Source organism: Marmota monax, unplaced genomic scaffold, assembly GCF_021218885.2.
Source record: "Marmota monax isolate L192 unplaced genomic scaffold, Marmota_monax_Labrador192_F-V1.1 WCK01_AAM20220418_F8-fsc01453, whole genome shotgun sequence".
Lineage (NCBI taxonomy): Eukaryota > Metazoa > Chordata > Mammalia > Rodentia > Sciuridae > Marmota > Marmota monax.
The window spans coordinates 32,509-59,112 of record NW_026692077.1 but is presented as its reverse complement, the minus strand read 5'-3'; the positions used below and the strand labels follow the sequence as shown (position 1 = coordinate 59,112).

The 26,604-nt window shown below is 40.6% G+C and overlaps 1 protein-coding gene across 1 annotated transcript; it reads left to right on the top strand.

The window, feature by feature from the left end:
• The first annotated feature begins 277 nt into the window (after positions 1–277).
• On the top strand, positions 278–26,604 carry LOC124102964 (leucine-rich repeat-containing protein 37A). Its single transcript, XM_058584451.1, has 7 exons — positions 278–4,101; positions 6,723–8,613; positions 8,934–9,038; positions 11,179–11,228; positions 12,642–12,693; positions 12,774–12,916; positions 26,504–26,604. The coding sequence occupies exons 1-7, from the start codon at positions 386–388 to the stop codon at positions 26,583–26,585; spliced, it is 6,039 nt and encodes a 2,012-aa protein (XP_058440434.1). The 5' UTR covers positions 278–385; the 3' UTR covers positions 26,586–26,604.

The window sequence follows — 26,604 nt, the reverse complement described above, 5'->3', positions numbered from 1 at the left end:
CCTCTGAATCCTTATCCTCCTTTCTATGCCATCTCTCTCGAACTCAGCTAGGTCCTCCCTAAATCCTGGTGCCACCCACATCTAGGGCCCAGATCCTGCTTCGATGTAGGGGAGGGGGCCTGTGGGGGTCGATTGTGGCCCCTGCTTGGGGAAGGGAAGCTTGGGTTGGTTGATTGTGGGAAAAGGCTCCCGGTCTGAGTGAGCCTAATAAAGGTTGAGCCTAATAAAGGTGTTATAATCAAGGTGTCATAAATAAAGGGTGGGGCGGGGCCACTGAGGTTTCCCAGGCGCGCGCCTCAAGGGGCTGCCATAACGGTTAGGCTCCCACAGGCGCGCCCCGCGCCCCATTGGCCTAGGTCGCTGTGCCCCGAAGCCTCCGCACGTCATGTCCCTGCTGCGCCTCTGGGCACCAGGGCTTCTCCTCACGTGGCAACCATTGTGGCTGCTGGTCCAGGCAGCTCAGCCTCTGGAGTCGCCCCAGGACCCTCTCCAGCTGACCGCTGAGCACCCAGGGCCTATCAAGCCCTGGTCTCTGCTCTCCTCTGAACTCCCACCCTTATCGCCCCATGCGCTTACACCCCCGGCAGACCCGGGAGTCTTTGATGACCTGGGGTCCTCTGCTCGCTCCCAGATGTTGGACTCACCACGGAAGTTAACTGACAGTTTGCTTCCATTCTTGGGCAGGGTTTCACCTGGAGAGCCGGCCCCAGAGATGGATCAGTTTGCTGTTCAAGATCAGTTTGCTGCATCAAGACAAACTAATTCCGAAAGAGAGGCTCCCAGAATTGGTTCCAATGCTCGACTCAAAAGTAAGATTCATACTGTCAATCTGCATCAGTCTACAGATCACCAGTCATTTGAAGTACTTGTTCCACCTCTAGATAGTCAGAGTGCAAAAGCAGCAAAGTTTATTGTTTCACCACTGAATCTGAAGAAGGATGTAGCTCAGCATCCGAGATTTGCTAAAGTTGTTGGTGGAACTCCAAAGCAATTTGCAAAACTTCAGCTTCAGAACAACTTGCAGGATGATTATGTGTATCCAAGTACAGATGTAGCTTCTTCTGGCAACCTACCTCCGGAATCCCAGGAGAACTCAGAGGAGTCTCCAGAAACTCCTGACCAGGTTGAACCTTCTGTGGAGGCCCAAGAGACTCCTGAGGAGCTCCAGTCCTCTTCGTCCCAGCAAGAAGTTCCTGAGGACCAGGAGGCTCTAGGAGGTGAAGCATCAATGCATCATAAGCTTTCATCTCTAAGAAGTGACACTCAGCCGGTTGTCACAAGTAAACCTGCAGATCTGGTTACCGTAACTCCGCAGGCAGATAAAGAGATTCACCTTCCTTCAGGCCAGGAGCAGGCCCCAACCCAGCCTTCAGAGGGTCTTGAAGTAGTAGAACCTTCATCAACCCAAAAAGAGGCTCCAGCTCAGACTTCAGAGCTCTCTGAACCCTCTTTAGCTGAGCAAGAGACTCCAGTTCAAGCTCCCAAGTCCCCTATGGAGAATATAGCTGAAACTCTACCAACTCTACCTGTAGTTCCATCTCTAGGTCAGGATCAAGTTCATTATTATAACTTGCCCAGTGTTACAGGTAGGCCTGCAGATGTGGAAATTACCATAACTTCGGAACCTACCAAGGAGGCCGAATCTTCTCTAGCCCAGCAGGAGGCCCCAGTTCAGCCAGAGGCCCCAGTTCAGGAGGCTCCAGTTCAGGAGGCCCCAGTTCAGCCAGAGGCTCCAGTTCAGGAGGCCCCAGTTCAGCCAGAGGCTCCAGTTCAGGAGGCCCCAGTTCAGGAGGCCCCAGTTCAGCCTCCAGAGTATGTGGAGGAGGTAGAACCTTCTCTGACCCAGCAAGAGACCCCAGCTCAGCCTCCGGGCCCTCCTGTGGAGACTGAACCTTCTCTCAGTGAGCAAGAGACCTCAACTGAGCCTTCTGAGTCTCCTGGGGAGGACCAGTCTTCTGAAAGCCAGCTGGAAGTACCAGTGCAATCTCTAGACTTGCCCAGTGTGACCGGTGAACCTGCAGATGTACTAATGACTATAACACCTGAACCCACTACAGAGGTGGGAACTTCTATGATCAATGGTGAGGCTATAGTTCCTCCCTCAATTCCAACTAATGAGTCAGGACCTTCTGCATCCCAGCCTGAAGCCCCAACTGTGCCTCCAGAGCTCCCTAACGATGTAGGTCAATCTCCAGAAGGTGAGGATGTGACAGGTTCTTCTCTAGGTTCTGATCAAGCTGAGTCTCCTACTCCAGAATTGAATAGTGAGGTTGAAACTTCAGCGCAACAGGAGACCCTAGATGAGTCCTCAGTGTCCCCTGAGCAGTTGGAACCTCAGCCAAGCCCCCCTCTAGAGGAGGAACAACCTCCAATTGATCAAGAGGTCCCCAGTCAGCTTGAAGAGCTGCCTGAGGAATCTTTATCAAGTCAGCAGGAGAGCTCATCTCTGCCCTCAACGCCCCCCGTGAGTGTTGAACTTCCACCAGTCCAGGAAACACTCCCAACTAAACCTCCAGAATCCACATTTGTCCCGACTATTGCTTCCTTCAGTGATTCCATGTCATTTTCACCTCAAGATCTAGAAGTAATGTTCAGAAGTGGGTCTTCAAATTTGCCTAAAACCACAGTTCAACATGTGGCTCTGATAGTTACTGTACCTTCAGAAGCCACTAAAGAAGTTGAGCCAGTTTCCACCCAGCAAGTTACATTTTATCCAACCCAGTCGAATGCCCCTTCCCAGTCTCCAGGATTCCCTGAAAACTTTGGATTTTCTTCAGCCCAACAAGCAACCACAACTCAGATGGAAACTTCAACTGAGGTCCTAAGTCAGAATCAAGCTCAGGATTTAACATCACCCAGTGTTACATTTCAACCTTTGGACCTGGAACTCACCTCGACTCCAAAACCCACTAAACGTTCTAGGGCGAAGAAGAAGCCTGTCGCTCTTTCATCGTTCCCTATAGCTATTGGAACGTTCTCTATATCTCTTCCAACGGTCCCCGTATTTGTTTTTCCAACCATGCAGAAAACCTCAACTTTGCTTCCAAAGTATCAAGAAGGAATGATTCCAACACAAGAAACTTCAACTCAGCCACAGGTCCTAACTGAGAATCAAGTTCATTATTCAACAGTACCCAGCCTCGCATTTAAACCTGTGGAAGTGCAACTCCCCATAACTCCAGAGCCCAATGTGGGGGTTGAACATCCTACAGCTTTTCCTCCAAAGCCCCAGGATGTGGAACTCCCCATAACTCCAGAGCCCAATGTCAAGGTTGAACATCCTACAGCTTTTCCTCCAAAGCCCCACGACGTGGAACTCCCCATAACTCCAGAGCCCAATGTGGGAGAACATTCTACAGCTTTTCCTCTAAAGCCCCATGAGGTAACACTTCTACGTCCTCACCAGGGGACTACAAATCCTCCTCCAAAACCCCCGGAGACAACATTTCCACATCTAGATCTGGAAACTACAAATCTTCCTCCAGAGCCCCCTGATGTGACATTTCCACGTCCATACCAAAAGACTACAAATCCTCAAATCAACCACAAGGAAACTTCAGTCATAGCTCAATCTTTTGAAGTGGAAATTACCATAACTTCAAAACCCAACATTGATATTGCGTCTTCTCAAACCTTGCCGGGGAAGCCAATTCAGCTTCCAGAGCCATATAAAGAGATTATAGCGAAACCTCCTGTATATTATGAGATTACACTTCCAACAATAAGTACAACTCCGGTGTCGGAGTCCTCTAGTGTTGGAGTTCAACCTCCAGACGTGACAATTACCCTGACTCCACTACCCAGTGTGGCAACTGAAAGTTCTGCAACTCCTACAACTCTTTCAACAACTGAAACAACTTCACAGCAAACAAATATGACTGAATTCACAGTTGCACAAGTGGAGCCAGACCAAACCACAACTCATTTCCCCGAAATTTATGCCACAGAAAAGGAAGAAAATGTCACCAAGAACACTAGTATATGTGAGCTCTGTACCTGCCAAGATGAGACACTGTTGTGTGTTGGTCTCGCCCCAATGCAGAAACTCCACCGAGTGCCTGTGCTAGAGCCCTACAGCTACAATGGCACCTTCACAGTCTTGTAAGAATCACCTTTCCTCATTTGTGCTCTGAATTCTGCCTACCCTTTTCCTCAAGGGTCTCCGGGACCTTTCTCATCTCCCCAACCCACATTGACTGACTTTTTGCTTTTAGTTTTTGCTTGTCAACTTCTCCATATCCTCTTTTTCCTTCTTACTCTTGTGTCCTTTCTCCCATCTTTCACTTGTGATCATCCTTTATTTTCTTACCCATTTTTATTTAGCCCTATCATATCATTGCTTAAGCTCTACCATTTTGCTCCATCTGCTTTACAACTCATTAATGATGATACAACCAAGTGGTTAAGAGTAGATTCTAGAATAAGACTGCCTGACTTTGAACCCAGATCTTTCATTTATTAGCGTTGTGACCTTGGGCAAAAAAGCTCTATGTCTCAGTTTCCTTATTTGGAAAATGGGGATTATGATAGTTACCAGTTCATAGGATTGTTGTGAAATTTAGATGAGAGAGTACATGTAATACTCATGTCGGTGCCTATCATATATGAATACTAGCTGTTAATATTATTATTCAGTCCCTCAGTTATGTCCAGAATTCATCTTAGCCTTGGCTTTCATATAACATCCATTTTGTGCCCAACTGAGGGCTAAGTACTATAGGAGCCACAGAAATATGACATTGTTTACAGAACACGAAAATGATAGGTGGGAAGAAGACTAAAAATGGAGATGATATATAATTAAGTACCAAAAGAGGATGCAGACCACAGGTGCAGTAATTCTTCAGAATCTTTCATTACTGAGGTATGGATGTTGGGAAAGCTGTACAGATAGGCTCAAATGTTACCTGGTGCTTGAAAGTGGCTATAATTGTTAAAGAAAAAAACAGGAAGTATATCTACACAAAGGAATGGCTGCAAGAATGACCAGGATTTGGTAGACTAGTAGGCCTACAAAGTATTGGGTTAGAATCAATGAAAGGTAATATGAAAAATCTTAAATATCAACTATAGGTGTTTGAAAGTTACACAGTGAGAAATGAAGAGCCACTGAAAGTTTTCAAGCAAGAGATAAAAATAATTAAAACAGGAAGATAATTTTATAATCCATTTTTAGAGTGATCTAGAAGAGAAAGCTTAATTCAATGGGGCCACCTAGAAAACTTTAGCAAAATCTATGAGTAAAGCAAGAAGGAGCTTAATCAGAGTGGTTGTGATGGGAGTAGAAAGAAAATCCTGGGAGCGCAAGGGGGAGTGGGGGAAGGAGGAGGGAATGGGAATGGGAAAAACAATAGAATGAATCAGATATAACATTCCTATGTTCATATATGAATACACAACTAGTGTAACTCCACGTCATGTACAACCACAAGAATGGGAAGTTATACTCCATGTGTATATGATATGTCAAAATACATTCTACTGCCATAACTAAAAAGGACAAATAAAAGTTAGAACAAGAAAAATCAAATTCCATCAATTTATTCTGTTTGATAACAAATAAAAATGCCAGGTTTTAAAAGTAAGATATTAAAAACATTTTAAGGTTTGACTTTAGTCTGTTAAAAGGAAAAAAATCCTGGGAGCTTTAGAAGAATAACAAATGCTTTAATGATTGACTAAAAGAGTTAGGGGATGAGGTGTATCGAAAAGAGAAAAATAAAATATGGCTCCACGAGTTTTGTCCTAAGCAATTTTGTGAGACCATGTCTCAAAATAAAAAAAATAAAAAAGACCTGGGGGTGTGGCTCAATGGTTAAGTGCCCCTGGGTTCAAATCCCAGGTACCCAAAAAAAAAAAAAAAAAAAAGGAAAAAAAAAATCCAGCTACACAATGGTACACTTGACCTCATTTAGCTAGAAGCTTTGGATGATTCCCAGAGCTAGAATTGCTAGTTTTCACATCTAATATGAAAACAGGGAAGGCTTCTGACAAAAATAGCTTTTCCATTACTGTACTTCAGAACCTCAAGTATTGTTTATCCAGAAAATGCTGTTATTCTGTCGATTTATTGCACATTCAGTATTGGCATAGAACCAGGCAAATTAAAAAATCTTTTAACTCACATCCCAGATCCCTGCCTTAATTTAGGGAAAGAACCAGTATGGATATAGTGGGGTGTTTTGTGTGTGTGTGTGTGTGTGTAGAGGCATCTGTTATGGAGCCTAAGATGTACGGGGAACAGGGGCCAGGTGAAGGAACTGGGTGAGTAGGTGGAAAGGACATGTTCAGATGAGGGAGGATGTGTTAACAGAAAGAGCGGAGCCTGTGCTTTAGCTTCTTGGTTCTTATTCTCCTTGGAAGAATGTCCTTTGTCATGATCATCTGATGTGAAGGAACATGACACACTGAAGAGGTGGATAGAGGAAGCCTTGTGCCCCCTCTGTATCTGAGCGGGGACAGCATGGGGTATGTAAATGTAAGGAGACACAGCTGATCTGTAGAGAATCTCTCAGAGCCCATGAATATTTCTCTTCTAGTCTTGGGCTTTTATTGAGTATTGGGCAATTGGCTGTCCTAAACAGAGTTCTTATACACAGTATGGAATATTCTGAGTTAAGTAGCACTTTGTCAATAAAGATGTCTTTTTTTTCTTTGTGTTGTTGCCATTTCATAGGTTTAATTATGAAATTATTTTTCTTTCTTCTAAATGACACTTAAATGTTTGGCTGGAATGTATGGCTGTGGACTGACAAAAAGCTGTCCATCAGTCTTCTGTTATCAAAAGTAGTCTCTTCTTTTTTGACAGTTCAAGATGCATCTGTAGGGAATACAGAAGGATCATTCATGAAGGTGTTACAGGCCCGGAAGAAGAACACTAGCACTGAGCTTTCTATTGAGCCTGAAAAGCCAGCTTCAGATAAAAATGGTGTCACCTTTTCGGGATTCTTAAATGAACAGCTAGACTTCAATGATGAAAGTGATGTTATAAGTGCATTAAATTACATATTGCCATATTTCTCAGAGGGAAATCTAGAAGACGTAGAGTCAACATTATTACCATTCATTAAACTGCTTTTTTCAAACGTACAAGATGGAGGTAATGCCATGGAATATTTGAAGAACAATACAAAGAACTCTCTTTCAACTGCATCCAACAATCCAACTTATAAAAACAAATTAAAGAAGCTTCATTTTCTGGAAAATTTGTTAGATGCAGAAATTCAGGAAAAAATTGATGAGGTGAAAAAAAAAGAAAAAACTGTCATGCTTATGCAATCTAGGCTTTTAGGTCCCAAATTTAAACGCCAAATCTTTCAAAAGAAATTGGAAACTGCCCAACCACAGGAAAACAGCCTAGCAGAGATTGAGAGTACAAAGAAAAGGCTGCGGAGAGTAAACAGAGTCATCAAGGGGCCGAAGGGCATACGGAAAAGACACCTCAATGAAATGAGAAAACGGAAACAGAGTGCCTGGGCACTTGCGGAGAATGTTGCCCAAGAAGGCAGGCTCAGGAGACCAATCCCAAGGGAACTAGAGCAGCTTCACAAGGTGCGGAGGAGGCCCAGGAAGTTAGTGGGAAACTCCCTCCTGGACGCTTCATTTACAAATGAACATAAGGCAGCAGTCTCTTCTTTTTTGAAACAATACTCCTTGGGCAAATCTCCCACCTCCTCCATTTCAAAATTACAGCCTGAGATTAGAAACAAAGCAAAAGACTTAACCTACACCCTTTTTGTTTTAGAAGATGCAAATGCTCGAGTTAAAAGCCTGAAGGCTGATAAACCAGTCATGCGTTCCAAAAAGACTCACAGCTTTCATAAAACTTACCCTCTTGCAGCCCACAGAATACCCAAGGCCAAAGTGAGTCGAAAGTTCAGAAAGGATAATTTGCACAATAGACTGATGCTTGCAAAGAGGCCCCCATTCTCTGCAATAAGGAGCCTCATAAATTCCCCCCCACGAGGGGCCTCTTCATCTTTAGGAGACCTGAATTCTCAGGAGAATCCTTTCTCAAGATTATATGCTCTTCCAGAACCTATAGAAAGTGTTCCTGCAGAAAACAATACTGCAAAAATTCCTTCTGAAGGAACTATTTCTGAAGCAAACATTACTGTGTTGGATGAACCCACCTCTGAAAATGCAACCTATGAAAACGCTGCTGCAGAGGCTGTAGATTCTGCTGTGACTCCTTTCAACATAATGCCAACTGTTCAACAAACCAATAAGACACAATGGGAATACCTCAACTCGAACACTGACTCACAACCCAAGCCTGAAGACTTATCCTACCCATTGACGGCATCCCCAGGTGATCAGTTTGAAATTCAGCTAAACCAGCATCTTCGGTCCCTCATCCCCAACAATGACGTGAGAAGGCTCATTTCTCATGTTATTCGGACTTTGAAATTGGACTGCTCTGAACCCTATGTGCAACTGGCCTGTGCCAAGCTCATCTCCAGAACAGGCCTCCTGATGAAGCTTCTCAGTGAGCAGCAAGAAATCAAGGGGTCCAAGGCCGAATGGGATACAGACCAGTGGAAAACTGAGAACTATATCAATGAGAGCACAGAAGCCCAGGGTGATAACAAAGAGCATGAGGAGACAAGTGAGGTGAGGGAAACTATTGAACAAGAAGCCCAGACTTTTTCATCATTTAGGGTATACAATTGAAGCATTCAAGCGGGAAGACCAGGGGCTTCTAGTCCACATCTTGTCTTGGCCACATAACTTTGCCCAAGACAGTGATCCCCATTTTGTTCCATTAGAGAATAAAGTGGACTTAACACACAAGATAAACAAATAATAGGAAAAAAATGTGTGATAATAAGATGTAACATATTAAATTTGGTGTGTTCTTTAAGAAACTGCCAGCTATTCACCTGGAAGAATGGAAATTTTGAATAGTTAAACATTCTTTTTCTTTCTTTTAGCTCACAAAAGGAGTCCCGGGATATGGTCATAACAACAAACTCATCTTGGCAATATCTGTGACTGTAGTGGTGATGATTTTGATTATAATTTTCTGTGTGATTGAGGTAAGGACAACAATCAATTCAGGTTTCCAGAATACATCTTATCATTGTAATAGATTTAGAACGTATACCCTGAAAATCAAAGTTCCTTCCCCACCTACTACTTGACATTTCTCTTCAGTCACTAACACTGAGTTATGCTTTGTTCTTTTATTGAAAAATATATTCTAGGGATTTTTATTTATTTTTTTATTTTACTTTTTGGTACCAGGGATTGAACCCAGGGGTGTTTGAACATTGAGCCACATCTCCAGCCCTTTTTTGTATTTTACTTAGAGACAGGGTCTCACTGAGTTGCTTAGTACCTCGATAAATTGATGAGGCTGGCTTTGAACTCACAATCCTTTTGCCTCAGCCTCCCAAGCAGCTGGGATTATAAGTGTGCTTCACAGTGCCCAGCCCCAGAGACTTTTAAAGGAACTTCATTTCCAGGGAATCTTTGAGAAATTGAAACCAAGAGAACAAGCTATAATTTCTTAAGAAATTAAGACTAATATGGCCAGAGATGTCATCGCAGCAAAATTTGTCCAACCCAAAACCATGTCCACAATTTGTTATTCTCATTTTTGTAAAGTTTTGATGTACTTTCATTCTACCACTGATTTCTTTCCTTGTTACTGAAATGACAAGAAATGACTTCACTCTCAAGCAGCAGTCATCACCCTGGGGTAAAAGGAGAGGGCTAAAAGATAAAAGTGCTATATGTAGACTCAGTGGATCCACACAGCTTCCTCCTCCTCCAGTGTGAGGTATTGTCTAAGTAGGTGTTCAGGTAAAGCACTGCAGCTAAATTCTCATCAGGCTACTCCAGAGCAGGTCCTAGTGATAATAGTATATTCCTGGCTCTGGCTTCTGTTTACCTTCTGTTTGCTTACATGATGGTTTATTACTTTTCTCAATAGGTTGTCAATGGACATTTATTTATTTATTTATTTATTTGTTTGTTTGTTTGTATGTGTTGCTGAGAATCTAACACAGTGCCAGTACTAACATCACACCACTTAATTCCAGTTGCTTTATAACATATTTCAAGCTATATATTTGGTAGGGCAAGCTCCTGCTCTCCTGATCATTTCGTACATTTCATCACTATTCTTATATATTTTCTCTGCCAAAAGAAAAACAAAATAAAAACAAAAACAAACAAACAAAAAAACTGTCTTTGAATTTGAATAGGACTAGATTGAATTTGAAAATGAATTTGCGAATTAACATCTTTACAACATTCTGGGAACATGTAATCTCATGCCATATATTCATTTCTTCTTAATGTGCATTTATTTATTTATTTATTTATTTATTTATTTATTGTGGTGCTAGGGATTGAACTCAGGGGCACTCCACCACCGAACTGCACTCCCAGTCTTTTTTATTTTTATTTTTTAAAAGGAAGCATTTCCTTCCATATTTTATTTTTATGCGGTAAACCAAGTGCCTCACGCATGGTAGGCAAGTGCTCTACCACTGAGCTACAATAAAAAAAATTTAAAAAATATTTTTTATTTTAAGACAGGGTATTTCAAAGTTACCCAGGCTGGCCTTAAACTTGATCTTCTTGCCTTAATATCTCGGACTGCTGGGAATATAAGTGTGTGCCACCACATCCAGCTGAATTTTAGTATTTTCACTACATAGATTTTTTTAATTGGATCTTTTTAGTTATACATGACAGTAGAATCCATTTTGATATATAGTTTCAGTTCCTTTCCCCATTTATGCCCTCATTTATTTTTCATACTGCATTGATTAAGACCTCCTCAATGAGGTTGAACAGCAGCAATAACAGGCATCCTAATCTTATTCTTGATTTTAAAACGACACTGTTGTTTAAAGTTCTGGCAGACATGTTTATCAAGTTAAGTAGTTCTTTCTTTTTCTACTATTAAGTGTTTTTATTAGGAATTATCTGTTGGATTTTATCTAAAACAGTCAATAAAATATATTAAGTGCCAGCTGCATGCAAGACCCTAAGCTAGGTACTATGGAAGAGTCAGAGAACCATTAAAAGGATAGAATTCCTGCCCTCAGAAAAGTTATTATCTCACTGGGTAGATAAGACTTAAAAATAAATATAAGGAATGAATAGAGACTTGGAGATTAGTGGTCATTGTGATACTTATGACAGTATTTTCTTCCAAAACAGATTTATTCCCATAAAACAGCATCACAAGATGATGAAGAAAAGTCCTTAAGGTAAATATGAGCCTGGCAGTATTTAAATGAGAATTTTATTTTATTTTTAATATTTATTTTTTAGTCGGACACAATATCTTTATTTATTTTTACGTGGTGCTGAGGATCGAACCCAGGATCGCACATGCTAGGCGAGCGCTCTACCGCTGAGCCACAACCCCAGCCCCTAAATGAGAATTTTAGAACTCATCTATTTCAATCTTAACAGTGAGGAAACTGCTAAAGGCAGGAAGAATACTTCCTCTCATGTCTCCCCTGGCTCCAGGAAAACTAGTTTCCCAGCCTGCTGAGGTCAAAGGCACTAGCAGGGATGCATCTGCTGTCTCCAGTCCTTAAGGAAAGAGAGTGGAGGGCAAGAGGTTTGGGCTGTGCCTGCTCCCACTGTTCACGTGCATCAGACTCAGCTGGAGCCCTTCTTTGAGGCTTTCAGGGACAGGGAAGACCTTGGGTCATTAGCATGCTGTGCTATTCCCCTTCCAGGCTGGCGGAAGTAGAAGTAGAATGTATGAGTCCTTCCTCCAGGTGGTAGGAAAACTTTACCTTCTTGCCTTACTGGTCACCTTCTCACCCCCACTCTCTATTCCTTTTACCTAGATTTCATAGAATTTTAACAGGGAGCTTAGAAATAGTAGTTTGTCTCTTCCTTTTATAATAAGAAACGGAGAATAAGAAAGGGAAAATATCTTACCCTGTGGTCACAGTTAGTGTCAGAAAATGGTTCCTTTCCAGCTAGGTACTTCTCCATTAATTATACCCACACTTGGGCTGTGAGCAACATTTGATATTGTGAATTAGTAGACACATTTCAATGTAAACATCAGCAATGTTTGAAACAATGCACAGGTTTTTTTTCCTATTGTTTTTTGTTATGTATATGTCTAAACTGATTTTACAACTCAATCATAAGTGACAGCCTGCAATATGGAAATCAGTGAGCTAGACAACTTTACTAATTGGACTTTGGTATTTACTTGATGTAATTCAACTTGTAGGATAAAGCAGCTAGGAAATAGAAACACCTTCTCCCTCAAGAGCCACCCTGCTCCCCACCCCAAAATGATGATACATGTTGAGATTTAAGTCCAAAGAGGACTGATGTGAAAGGCTCTGGAGAGAGTAAAACACTTCAGCCCAGTATGGTTGTGTACTGTACAAGGTACTTAGCCAAGAGGGTAAGCAGAGTTGCTAATCCTGCCTATGCTCATGTGGCTCTTTGGGAACATACATAGAGAGTTCTGGTAGCCCAGCATGCAGGGAATTGTTTTTAGGACCCCAGGTCTAGCATGATTTTGCTCATTGTGCTTATGAACTAAGGTATAGGCTTTGTCCTAAAAAGACCAAAGGTGCACATTACAAAAAGACATGAAAAATGGCATCCATCACTAATTGTCTTGTGCATGTGTTTCCCCCCAGGAGCTGTTTTGGGTTTCTGTGTAGGAGAAGCTCAATGGAAAGTGAAAATCAGGTAAATCTGAAGAGAACCCAGTGCTGTGGCCAGGGAAGGCAGCGGGAAGCAGAATTAATGTTCCACTTTCTGTTTTCTAGGAGGGCTTTTTCTGGTTAAGGCGGCCACTTTGGCGTAGAGATACGTACAGACCTCTCAATGCCACACGTAAGAAAAACATGGCACAGAAGCTACATGACAAGGACTCCTCTGATGAGGATGAGATTTTCAATAAGGATGCTGGGTAAGTGACTGGGGGGTGATATAAAATTCTCAAGTGAAGAGGTAAGGAAAAGCTTAATTGCTCCTTTCAAGAGTAACAACCTTGGCTTTGTTCTTCTCCCAGGGATGAAGCCCCATCACAGACCTCTGCTCCTACTGAGGGCGGCGGAGAGTAAATCTGTCTTGCCTCAAGCGACTGGCAAATTTTATTTTCTAATATTGGCTTCTCATCAGTGCTTGTAAAATACTTTTTTTTCTCATATTAAACGGTGCAAAATTCACAACCAATCCTAGCCATGTGGTAAAAAGTAACATGTAAATAGTTAAATATGTGTATATAAACAACAAGGGCATAGGCAAGTAGAGCTGGTCTAGAGCTAGAATCCTCTATGGCAGCCATGCTTCTGTAAGAGGCAGTGTGTGCAGAGTTGGAAAGAGCTTCTAGGCCTCATGCCCCAGTGTAAATAATCATCTTTCAGAGGGCCAGAAAACACATCATCTTCCAGGAGTGTGGATTTCTAAATAAAATACCAGTTATTCTGGTGCGCTCTTTCTGGTTCAAGAACCAATCATTTGAAACTTAGTTGACCTCATGCCCATGAAGATCTTCCACCTTCTGGCCCCTCTCATCAGGTATTGGGGTTGCCAGAATATTTGAATCATTGAACTTGCTGCACTGTGGGGCCAAGCTGTGCTTTTCTTCCCAAGCCTTCAAATCATGTGCAAACATATACCCTGTCTTCGTAGGGGATTCTCCACCCTTTAAAAGCTGGTAGAAAATTAATATTGGTTTAGTGGTTTTTCATTTTTAAAATGTTGTTTGTAGAAGATGGTTCATATTTCAGGCCTTCATTTTGTCTGATTCATGTCTATCCTGATAAAATAACTTACTGCCCCTACACTTCACTCCTCATCTCAAGTCACAGTGGCTGTATCCTTGTCCCAGCCCTGCCACTATGAAACAAAACCTGTGACTCTCTCAGTTATGTCCCTTCTCCAGGTCTCCCCTCCTGATACTCTATGGCTCTAATTCTCTGTCTCATGAAAGAAGTTCTTCTTAAAACTGAAGTTCTCTCTAGGTCCCCCCAAACTCCTTTCCTCAGAACTCCTTGAATTAGAAATCTGATCAGATTTTGGTATCTTTCATTGACTGAAAAATAATGTAGTTTTACAGATTAGGTTTTATTTTAGTATTGACTCAAACAAAGAGAATCATTTATCTTGCCTGTTAAGTGTAAGCTGCTTTCCTAGGTGTTATGAGAAATATAAAACAGAATGCTCAAGGAATCTTAAAACTTTGAGATAAGAAATGACAGAAATGTACAAAAGATGATAATCTGGATGCAACTGGTTGCAGAGTAATGGACAATTGAGTGGAAAGAGGGCAGGGTTGATGTGCAGTGTCTGTGATCAAGGTTGGATGTGGAGAAAGTGTAGTCTGTTTCATGCATGCTTAATGAACACCCCACATATAAATGGGTGGAGGCATGATTGTCATCTTTCTGACTGAACTCTGAGCTCTTTGGGGGTAAGATTCATGGTTTCTCCACATCTATGTTTTTCAGAACTCTTAACAGTTATTTGTACTTAGTAGACACTCATTTGCTGGAAAGATACCTACATGAATTGCTTTAGACTGTTTTTAGCAATAGAATTCTTTGCCATTTGGATTGTTCATTGATTTGAAACCTTTCCAGTTACTCTATCCTTTCCCACCCGTTTTTCTTCTTTCTAAATGTGACATCAATTTATGTTCCTAGCTGAGCTTTCTACAGAGTTTCCTTTGAATAATTTCAATGAATGTGTTCTATGGGTATAAGGATGCAGGACTCTCTGCTGTCTCTATTTGCCAAAGGCTTTTTGGAAAAAAAAAAAAAAAAAAGGTTCGCAGACTGCATGACCCCATTCTTAATACCCACGTTCTCAGGCCCTCAATAAACCTGAATATAATTATTTTCCTTCTGAGAAACATTACACACACATGAAGTCCCAGGAGATGCTCTAATTCTACTTAAGTGAAATGTTTGACATTTTGAGTATTTCTGCTATGTCTCATTCACCCTTCGTGATGGTTTTTCTCATCCCAAAGTTTTCTTTGTTATCAAATTAAAGTTACAGAGATTTTAAGACCCTCTGGAAGCAGCCCATTCTTGAATTTGTGTCTTAGTGATGTCTAATTTATTATTAAGTATTTTTGTAGATAATACTTAGCTTTGGATTCTTAGCCGATTCATCTTCCTAACAAATCTCAGATTTTCAATCCAAAGATAGGCATCTTCTTATCCATTTCATACTCCACATGTCTCTGATTTTCTTTATCTTACCAGTATTCTGCATTTGGGAGGGTGGTATTCTCTCTCTTTCCAGATATCTCAATCCCTCCCACCCCACCCTACAGCATCCAAATTCAGTCTTAGCATGTGGTGACATGTCATTCTTCTAAGGAAAAGGAATTCTGCAGAGCAGTCACTGAGGGTTTAAAGAAAAGAGTACCCCAAGTCTGGGACTATCTCTAACAAGCTGAGTTGACATATTTCATGAAATACAAGGCTAAGGCTTTCTCCTCTGTAAAACAAGAGAGGAAAACAAAAGCAAGTCTAGATTACTTTCTAATGCTGAAATTACCACAGTCAGTTAACATTTACTATTTCCTTACATACTGCAGGCATCAGGCTGAAGGTTGGATGTGATCATGGGATTACACCAACTCTATTAAAAGTAGGCACCATTGTTATCTGCATTATATCGTGGGTGCTCACAGAGGTAACTAATGTGGGTCTGAGAATGGAACTCAGACAGCATGTCCCTTGAGTTACATATTATACATCACATTCTCTTATCAATTCATCTCCTACATTTTTATACAGGTTGGGCATGTGACTTCTGTAAGTAACAAAATTATACAAAGACATTAAAGTAACACCCATTGCTGTGGTTTGGGTGTGATCTGTTCCCTAAAGCTTCCTGTGTTAGAATCAGGGTCTCCAACAGAGTTAGACTGAGGTGTGGTGGGACATTAAAGAGGTGGGGCTCAGTGGGAGGTGATTAGCTCATGGAGGGCACCATCCTCTTGAATGAATAAATAGTTTTTTTTTTTTTTTTTCCCAAGAGAATAGGTTAATTCTCTGGAAACTGGATTAGATCTTTCAGGTCTCACAGGATTGGATAAGTTTCCACCAGAGTGGGTTGTTATAAAGTGAGCCTGGAACCTCTCTGTTGATTCCCTGCACACATGCTCCTTTCACACGTGATTGCTTCCTACCCTTCACTTCTCTGCCATGGTATGTTATAGCACCAGGCCCTCACCAGAGGCTGACTCCTTGTCATATCATGTTCCTGGACTTCCAGAACTGTTAGTAAAATTAATCTCTTACACATCACTAGCCTCTGGTGTTTTGTGTAGGAACAGAAAAAAGACTGGGACACCCATATTGTCAAAATTTTTTTTTTCTCTCCCTAAATGACTTGATAGGGAACCAAGAAGCTCTAGCCTAAAACACAACCATATTGCATAAGTGTGCACATTTCATATACATAATTTTAACCAATATCAAAATCCAGAGACATATAATCTCACTGTGTAATATAACCATTATGTTATTATATTATCTTGCCAGAAGAGCTGCCTATGCATTGTACCCTTTATGAAACAAGGCTCCAACCTAACAAGGGCAGATGTAGCTCTAATGGCCAACCTACTCCCCACTCACACAAACTGGACCCCACAGAAGTATCTCCTCTGTTGCTGAATAGAGACCTTTCCTCTTTCAATCCCGCCCAATGTGTGGATTTAGCAACATCTGCTGCTGCTATTCTCAGTGACACTCCAGTCACCCCTGCCCAACACTGAGACATCAGTCTTCAACCTGGGAGCCTCTCCCTCTCGGGCAATTCTCCTGGCAGCAGCCTTCTTGTCTCAAAGCCAGCACATTGGTTTCTTCTCCACTTAAAGCCCACTAATAGCTCTGCATTGCCCTAGAAATAAAACCCAAGCACACTTCTACTATCTCAGAGGCCCACTGCTCAGCTCTTCACACTTGTAATATGACAACTGTTTTTCGTTTTTTTTTTTTTTTTTTTTTTTACCATCTGTCAGACTAAGCTCTTTCTCACGTGGGACCATTGCACACACGGGCCCCTTGATTTTGGAATTCTCTCCCCACCTTCCTTCTACAGTTGGCCTTCTCATTTCTCAATCCTGAACTATAACACTCTTCCACAGAGTTCTCCTCATCCTCATACTTAACTTGCTCTGATCCAGTTTCGTCTCTTCATCCTTCATTAACTTCCTTCACAATACTAATAATCGGTATTATTTCATTTTATTAATCTCTGTGTGTATGGGGAGGGTGAACTATCTTCCCTCAGTATAACCTAACATGCAGGAAGGTAGAAGAAGCTTGGCCTTGTCAAAGATCTACCTCCAGCACAGAACTCAGTCCAGCTCAGGTTAGTCAATAATTACATGTTAAATGAATAAAAACATGACCGCAGATCTTGTCAATGCCACAGTCTGGCTGGGCACAAATGCCGCAGTGTGTCTGGCTGGGCACACAATCACGAGCCACCACACAGCTTGTAGATTCAAACAGCAACTCTTTATTCCCGAACTCACACCAGCCGTCTACAATCACGTTCTGGGGAAATCCACGTTCTCTGCCCAAATCCACACCCACTGGGCTTCTGTCTCCCAAAATATATTGTCTGAATCCCGTGAGAACTCAAGGGGAACTCAGGCAGCAGGATAGGCCCTATTCCCAGGAGGAATAATCTTAAACCTTAAACCTGGAACCTAAACTGGGAACGCCCTAAACACGATATCTTAAACCGGAACACCCTAATCCGCCCTGGTCCTTGAGCAAGGTCACCTACATTCAATGTCACTGCAACATGGGGTACGCTGGCAAGGAAACTGTCATACCTACTTACTTGGCTAATGGCTCCCAGCATCTCCCCCCTTCTGATTAATTAAACAACAAGCAATGTGGCTTAAGGACCGTGCCTGGTAGGTTGTCCAATTCAACATATGGTTCTTACCCGTCATCGGAAAACTGACCTTTAGGCGTCAGCCTCCTGTCTTAGGTTGATACCACTGCAATTGAATCATACCCGTCACTGACTACCGGTCCAGCATACAGCCATACTTGTGGATAGGTCTATGCACCAGTAGGGGGGTGAGGTTCTTTGCCTCACCTCTGTTGGCCCCCAAATTTGGCCTTGGTGCCAGTGGGGGAGTGAGGTTAATGTGGCTTAAGGACCGTGCCTGGTAGGTTGTCCAATTCAACATATGGTTCTTACCCGTCATCGGAAAACTGACCTTTAGGCGTCAGCCTCCTGTCTTAGGTTGATACCACTGCAATTGGATCATACCCGTCACTGACTACCGGTCCAGCATATAGCCATTGGCCCCCAAATTTTAGACCATCACTAGCAGAAGGGAGGAGGATACAGAAATGCCACGACACCAAGCCAATTGACGGCTCCTTGTCACTTTAAGAAAAAGTAATCTACTGGGAAAGAGGACAAAGATTAAAATATAAGTAAAAGTTAATGGCTTAGACAAACATGATTGTGGGTCCTTGATTGATATTAAAAGAATGGAGCCTGGAGATAGCCTTCTGAAAGGATTGATATGACACCCCTACTTGGAAGGTACTTCAAAAGTTGTGTCTGAGCCCACTAGCTACCAAGTGAGTGAAATCTTCTGTGTGACTAACAAGGGCTAGCTAATTGTTAAAGAGTTTTCTCTGAGGCCTGTTGGTGGCTGGAGATCTTTGAGCATTTCCCCGACACTCTGCCTTCCTTTCTACCTGTTTATATTCACACCAATTTTTACAGATCTGTATTCAATACCTAAGGTACATGAGGTGAAACCCTGGAAATGATCAACAATAACAGAGTAGACAGAAAATTCAAAACAGATCAAATTCCTACTGGTAAATCCACCGTTGAACACCTTTATTACATCTGAGTGACATTTAAAAGAGCTTCACACTTTAAGTTGCTCCCGATTAGGTTACTTGAGATAAATGAGGTTCTCAAATAATAACTAAAGGTATTAATATACAAACATCTACCTGGTAGAGATTTAAAAAATAAGATGACTTTGTATATATTGAGATATTAAAAACATATGACAGATGTAACAGAAGAGATCTAAGGTGGATTGATATTAAAAGGCCTAGTGGAAATCTGGTGTCTCTTATTGGGATGGAACATGTGTTACGGCTGTTGAAACATGTGAACTCCCCTGTGGTGAGCTGGTGAGTGAAGGTGTAAGAAGCAGTGTTGTCTGAGGAGGGCACACCCCAGCACGTGAATCTTAGCATCCAATGTGCACAGCCAAAGGACCCCCTTATTTCTCAAGGTTTCTGTCCTGCTCTCACTCACAATGTCCCAGCATCCCTTGCTGATGAAATACTGGAAGATGAGTAAAAAGAAGCAAATATCTTTATAATCCTTGGGGCCAGATCCCTGTCAGGACTTCTGCCTAAGAAAGTGAAGTAGGGAATGAGAGAGAGGGGGTTTAAGGGCAGAGCTATGGTCTAGCATCTGAAGCTTCCTGTCTACTGGCATGAGTAATGAGGAAATAAAACACAGAGCTGTACCTGAAGTGGGAAGACTCATTTGGTTTCTATTCTGCTCCCCAGTCTGGAAGATGGTGTTCTCAGAGGGGCTAGGGAAGAGGCAGAGTCACTGAGCTGCCTGTGTAGCAGCCAAGGCAGTAGAAAAACAAGTTCCCACACTGGGCAGAGTCCTCCTGATGTTAACCTCCAATGCAGCTACCCCTGGTCTGTTTTTTTTTTTTTTTTTCATCTTAAAAAAGCATGTCAAATGACCTAAATCCAAAAATAGGGCACTTCACGCTCAAGACTATTTTAAATAGCATCTTTTTTTAAAAAAAAGAAAAAAACCCTACATTTCCATTTCTGTGACTCTCCCCCCCACCATCCCTTGAAAACAGAAAATACCATAGCTGGTTGTCATTCAATCTAAAATCAGACACCATGCCAGCTGGAATCCTAGGTCTATTTATTATGTGCACAGTTCTTACATTAACTGTTTGTTAAAGACTGATTTCACCACCACTGAGATACAATAAAACTCAAGGTTCTTTCATTTTTTGCCAGAAAGATTGATTTAAGTGTGACCCATCTGAAAAATGCTATTCAAAGACAGGAACAGAAGTACTATTCAATAACTGATCCAACTGTATTTCTGAAGGAATCAAGTTTAAATCTAAGTTAGTATCTAATGGATTGGGAACAAGATAGAAGTAAATATCTATGACTTCTGCTCTATTTGCATATCAGGTCATTTATAAATTCCCAACGTTCTACAGTCTGTAGCATATTTAGTCAGTTAGGTGCACAGACACCTGGAAAAGGTAATCCAGTAGGAGCAGTAACTTTTCCTCCACTTGGGAAAATTGCTCACCTTGGCTGTGTATGACAGTTTCACACGTAGTACAGGTTGCAATTCACCCAGAGAGTTTTAGAAAAAGTAGAGAATCAGAGTTTCCAGCTCACATGCCTTTATAAAAGTTCACAAATTTGTCCTTACACAGCTCATAGATGGCATACAATGCCAACACGATACACGTGTGTTGACAGGTATACATGCGATTGGGCCTCTTCCAGATCTACAGACATGATAGTTTTCTCTTCTACAAGATAGGTTCTGCTGGATTGGTTTTTTCCAGCCAGCCCCGCAGGCTCCTCTCTTCTCCAAACATAGGGTATCTATCACTTATTTCAAGGTCTTAAATGTAGGTCAGCTGCGTCTTGATGCATTTAGTTTGGGTCCTTCGTCACCATGTCCCTGGAACACAGCAGGGTTTATGCCTTCCCATCAGCTGTGTAACTGGGGCATTTCCCCAGCACATCTCCAACTCCAACCTGAAGCCCACCTTGTCGGAGTCTCAAAGGCAAAGAATGGGCCTTTGATTAATATGGGATGGAGTGGAGTAGATGAGAAGGAGAAGGAAAGGAAGGGTATGATGGGTGAGAAGAAAAGAGAGGCCAGGGGATGGCAAAGCATTGAAGGAAAGGGGAAGCTACTGAGGAACAAAATGGCTATCTGGGAACACAACACAAAAAGGACCTCAAATAAGAAAAAGAGGGGAATGAGGAGTCAGCCAAAAGACAAAAGTAGATGGAAAATCGAGTCATGGAGACAAAAGGTGAAATATTTTCAAGAGAGATAGATCGATCCCAAAGAGGGGACCCACTGAGGAAGTCTTCCCCTTACCAATAAAAGGCACAAACAAATGAATTGAGCACCTAGGGCTGAGTTGATCAGGGATAACATCCTCAAAAGCTTTCAGAGAGCTAAGTGTGGTGGTGCACACCTTTAATCCCAGCAACTCAGGGGGCTGAGGCAGGAAGATTTCAATTTTGAGGCTAACCTCAGGAACTTAGCAAGACCTTAAGCAACTCAGTGAGAACCTGTCTCAAAATATTTTTTTTTTTTAAATGGGGGCTGCAGGGCTGGAATGTAGTTCAGTGGTGAAGCAATCCTAGGTTCAATGCTCCATACCAAAAATAAAGAAAGGAAGGAAGGAAGGCAGGGAGGGAGGGAGGGAGGGAGGGGAAGGAAGGAAGGAAAGAAAGGAGGGGGAGGGAGGGGGGAAATTCTGAAGAGGAGGCAACTTCCTAAAATGCTGAGGAGACTACAGGAACAGAACTCTTGAGCTGTGGATAGTGAAGCAGAAAGTATCTGACTATAGAGTAAAAAGAGGGTAAACGTGAGATACTTGTACCTTTTCTTCAGTGTACTCCACCACATGCATTATAAATAATAATAGAAAGACTAAATTACATTTTTGTTTAAGGATGGCTTTTTAAGTGGGCCAAGTGTAATTTCAGCAGATTTATGCCCAAAATAATTTCTCTCCTTTTTCTTACCAAGAACTGAAATTCCTAACATAAGGAACAATCTCTCATTTCACAATTAAAAGGAAAACTCAAAATGCAAATACCAAGGTTCTCGAAACAACATACGGTGGTTACGTTTCTATTAGTATGGATGAACAATATCATATATCCTCCCTAGACAGAGAAAAAAAGAAGTTAAAGACAAAAAGTCATAGCTCCAAGAAATGCAGACATAGTTCAACCTAGAGAAGAGGAAGAAAAAATAGAGTTGGAGACACCAGTGACAAACTATCAGCTTTACCATCTTGTCCAAAAGCAACTCTATCCAGTTTCAAGTCTGCATAGATATCTAGGATCAATGCATGCTCGGATACTGCACCTGAAAGGACCTCTGATCATGAGGCATGCATGACATTTATTAAAACCAGGGCCAGTGAGAGTCCCATAAGATTGAAGGGCACATAAAAATAAGCTCAACAAAGAAAAACATTCTTTAAATTTTTACCTTAAAATTCCATTTAGTTCATTTATACATAGAAAATGTCAGCCTATACTAAAACAGACCTGCTATAATAACAGATTCCACCCATACCACTGTTATTTGCATTTCTGGACGGCCTTTAAAACCACAAATCCAAGTCTAATTAAATATCCATCAGTGAAAGATCATGGTAAAGAATGTAAGATCTAGAGACAGACAATCTGGTGTGAATTCTGGCTTGGCTACTAACTTATTAGTTGTCTTACTCTGTGTATACCCTATAACCACTATTAAGTGTTAATTCCCTCCTCTGTATACAAGGGATAGTATCTGGTTTACAGAATAAAGTGGGTTACATGAGAAAATGTACATAAAGCCCTTAACACAATTTTTGGCACAACAAATGTTAAATAAACATTAGTAATGAAAGTTCTTGTTATTCATGCTATTCTTCTGCTTAGAGCACCTTGGTGGTATCAATGTGATAGAATGTAACAATCCATCCCAATATAGACTGTGGGGTCTTCATTCTTGAAAAAAATTTTCAATTAACTAGCCAATTAATTAATTTAAAAAGCCTAACATCTTATAACTCTATAAATATTCACTTATTTATCTACGTTTTAAGACCAGAAAATTCTACTTAGCTCCACATTTAACCAAAATGATCAATATGGGAAATATTGATAATATCTGTGAAAGACACAAAAAAGTTTGATAGCTTTTGAATATGGAAGTTGGAGAATTCCAAAGCAATAGAACCTATTGAATTAATTCAGACATATATCATGAGTTCACCATTGTATTCCCTAGGACTTAGAGTAAAAACCTGATGAAAAGGGATTAATCTCCATAACTGGTATTACCAGCACCTGGAAAAGCCAGTTGCATAAAAGGATTAACAGAGCAGTTATGCATGGGGCTAATTGCTGTGATTTATTTTAATGACGATGCTGGGACTAAGGACAATCCTGACAAAGTTAGGAACCTCCAGAAATCCAAGCAAAAGGAACCCTCAGGAAGTTGGGGCAGAGTCTAGGCTGGGTACAGGCAAGACCTACATGCCTAACCTCTTCAAGGGCAGGAAATCTAGTCTCATTAGTTCTTTTTCTTTTTATATTAGAGTGTTTTTAATCACAAAACAATGATAATAAAGAAAGCTTGTCCACTCTGAAAAGGGAAATAAAATCCCTTATGTACTTAATAATTTTCTAAGTCACAATGCTGGAAAATACAATATCAGGTTACTTCGAAAGAGTCATTGTACTAAATAAAGCAAAGGCTCAGAAGATATACCTGTGTTCAAATCCCAGTGGAGCCCCTTTATAGAATAATTTGGGGCAAATCACTTACTTTAATAACTGTTTTAAAAAGCTACCTCATAAAGCTGATATCAGGATTTAATGAGAAAAATGCAGGTAAATGCTTAGCACAGGCCCTGGATCATAAAAAAGTCTGAATAGCTCTATAAACTCAATCTTAGAACTAACTTTGCAATGTTATCTGCAAATTTGTGTAATCCAAAAAAATTAAATGGTCTTTGGGCATTATCAACCATCAGCCCTGAGGAGCCAAAAAGATTATGATAAATTTCCCCTTTACCATATGTTACATTTAAATAATGATTTAAATCTTTTCCTCTGCAATTCCAACCTCTCCCAAAGTGATTCAAAGAAGGAGTTTCATTTGTTATGAAGCATTTTTTAAAATCTCTAAACAATAAAATTAAGACATTAATTTAACTTCATAAGACTTTTCCCTTAAATGTATATATATATATCTCACATATATTCACTTAAAGTCATCAGAGTAGGGGATTATTACTTTCTCTATGAACTTTAACCTCAGTGTGCACCATTTCTAATCTAAAATTTTCTCCATTCTATTTAGATTGGCCCAAACTCCCTAGCTAAAACTTAACAAGAAGTTATATCCAAACGTGCCAATGGTCCACACGCAGCCATCCGTGAAATTATTGATTTGGATGAAAAACACAACTGGACCTAAAGGAATTTTTTTAAATTTATGAGGCAGGAGAAATAGCCACTGAATTTTTGACAATGTTTAATTTCAATATTTAACACTGGGGTCTGTAGAGTTTGATTGGTTGGTTGGTTTAGTACTTTCAGTTTTTACTATCTTATATGAAAACTAAAAAGAGTATTATATTTCTGCTTTCTATTCTATATCAATAACTTCTCCTAATGCAGGTTATTTGTATTGAGAAATTGTCTTTCACAGAATGAACTTAACCAAAAACAGAAACCTATGACAGGTCAACGAAGTTTAAAAGTTAAGTCGTGTTATATTTAATCCTTAAATTACATCATACTTATAGGCTAGCTAACCAGAAACCCAACCGGAACTTTCTATTCTCCTAATATATGAAAATCAAATTTTAGATTAGAACCACAGATTTTAATGGTTTACTAGCCTCAAGATCATCTCAGTAACTTCATGGCCAAAAAAATAACCATTAATGAAGAAGAAAAAGTGAAAGTCAAAATGTTTTCTTTACGAAACATTACATATATAAAGTACATTTATTCTAGGTATATATTTTATATTCTTTAAGCTATCTCAAAATTCCTATGTAGAATCTTAGATTTCTTAGCATTTTTACACAATATCCTCAATTCTAAAAGCATCATTTCTTTCAAAGCAAAATTAAGTTAGTTGTCTCCAACCAGTCTTTGTTTAAATTTTTGGCAATAGCAAAATATATAGGACAAAAGTTGAGAGAACAAAATAAAGGTGAAGAAAAAAGTGGGAAAAGGCATAAAGTGATATGAAAATATTCAGAAAACACTGAGTACCCAGCAGTACAGGAAGACTATAAGGCACCCTCCCTTCTATGGAAGAAGTTAAGTACCATGTTGCATTAGGAACAATAATGAAGCCAGAGTATTATAACATATTATAAAATAATCAGATGTACAACACAGGAAATGGGAAGAAAGAGATGGCCATGAAGTAGACTAATGGTGAGAAATCTCATGAAGGAGATGACATTTAAGCTTGAGTTTGAAGCTCAGGTAGAATGATTTGAATAAGCCAGCGAAAGGTAAAAAAGGCACTCCTCACCAAGAGCAACAAAGGTCCTAAATGGAACAAAGCATAATGTCTTGGTCCAGAGCGAAAAGAAAGGTCTGCTTATAATTAAAGGGTTTTTTTTAAGGAAATGCTAACATTTTCCCTTGGATCACAGATTATAATTATTTATTATCATCATATATATTTTAATATTTAATATTAGTATTATCCATATTTTATGGGACAATAAACTGAGACACAGAAAGGCTGAGTGTCTTGCTCAAGGCCACATAATCACCTCCTGAGGAGAATGCAGCACTCCTTCCACTCTACCACCCTTACCGCAGGGGCATGAGGTTGGACGAGCAAGCAACATTATAGAAAAGACTTAATCCATCCACAGAGGCTTGAGAATGCTGGTGAAGTGATGACAATACTTTTTTAAGAACATTACTAATCATGCCACAGTGAACAGGATAGAACTTAACTGACATAGTGATGAGCCAAAAAAAAAAAAAAAAAAATACTTCAGAAGCTGGTGAAGTAATCCTGAGAGAAGTGGTGAAAGCCGGATTAGGGGTTTGCAGTGATATTAGAGAAAGAAAGAAATACATCAGATATGGCCAAAGCAACAAAAAATGGTGACTTGGTGGGTGCAGGAAAAAAAGAATGAAGTCAGAAATTAAAGTATCATCCAGTGAAAAACGGATGGTGTAGTTCATTACATAGCAGTCAGACTCAACAGCTTCCCCTGGCCCTTACTCTCCTGCAAAGCCATGTTTTCCTCCTCACTGGCCATTTTCCAACTTCCAACTCTATCCTTTCATTCATTCATATTTTGCAGGCTGACTGTGGATTGGACAGTGGTCAGACTCTAAGAAACAGAGATTACAGTAAAAGTAATAATGAGAACAAAACCATTTATTAAGCTCTTATTCTATGTATGACAACCACTGTTTTAAATGTTTTATATTAATTAAACTCATTTGATCCCCAGTATAACTCTATAGGCTAAGCAAAAGTTATTATTCCTACTTTGGAGAGAAGGAGGACATAGAATCCATCAAGTGTACACCTCCTTTCCCTGCCTGTCTCCTTTCACCAGATTGATGGAATGCCATTCTGCATTCCCTCAGCCCCCTACCCATGCCTCAGATGTAGCCTAGATGACTCTGTATTATTATCCCTGATTCATATGTATGTTTGTTTGCCTCTCCAGGTTGACTATGAACTCCTCAAGGAGCAAGAACTATATCTTAGTCACCTATGTAAACCCAGGTCAAATTGCATGTGCTCAATAAAACCTGTTGAAGGAATGAA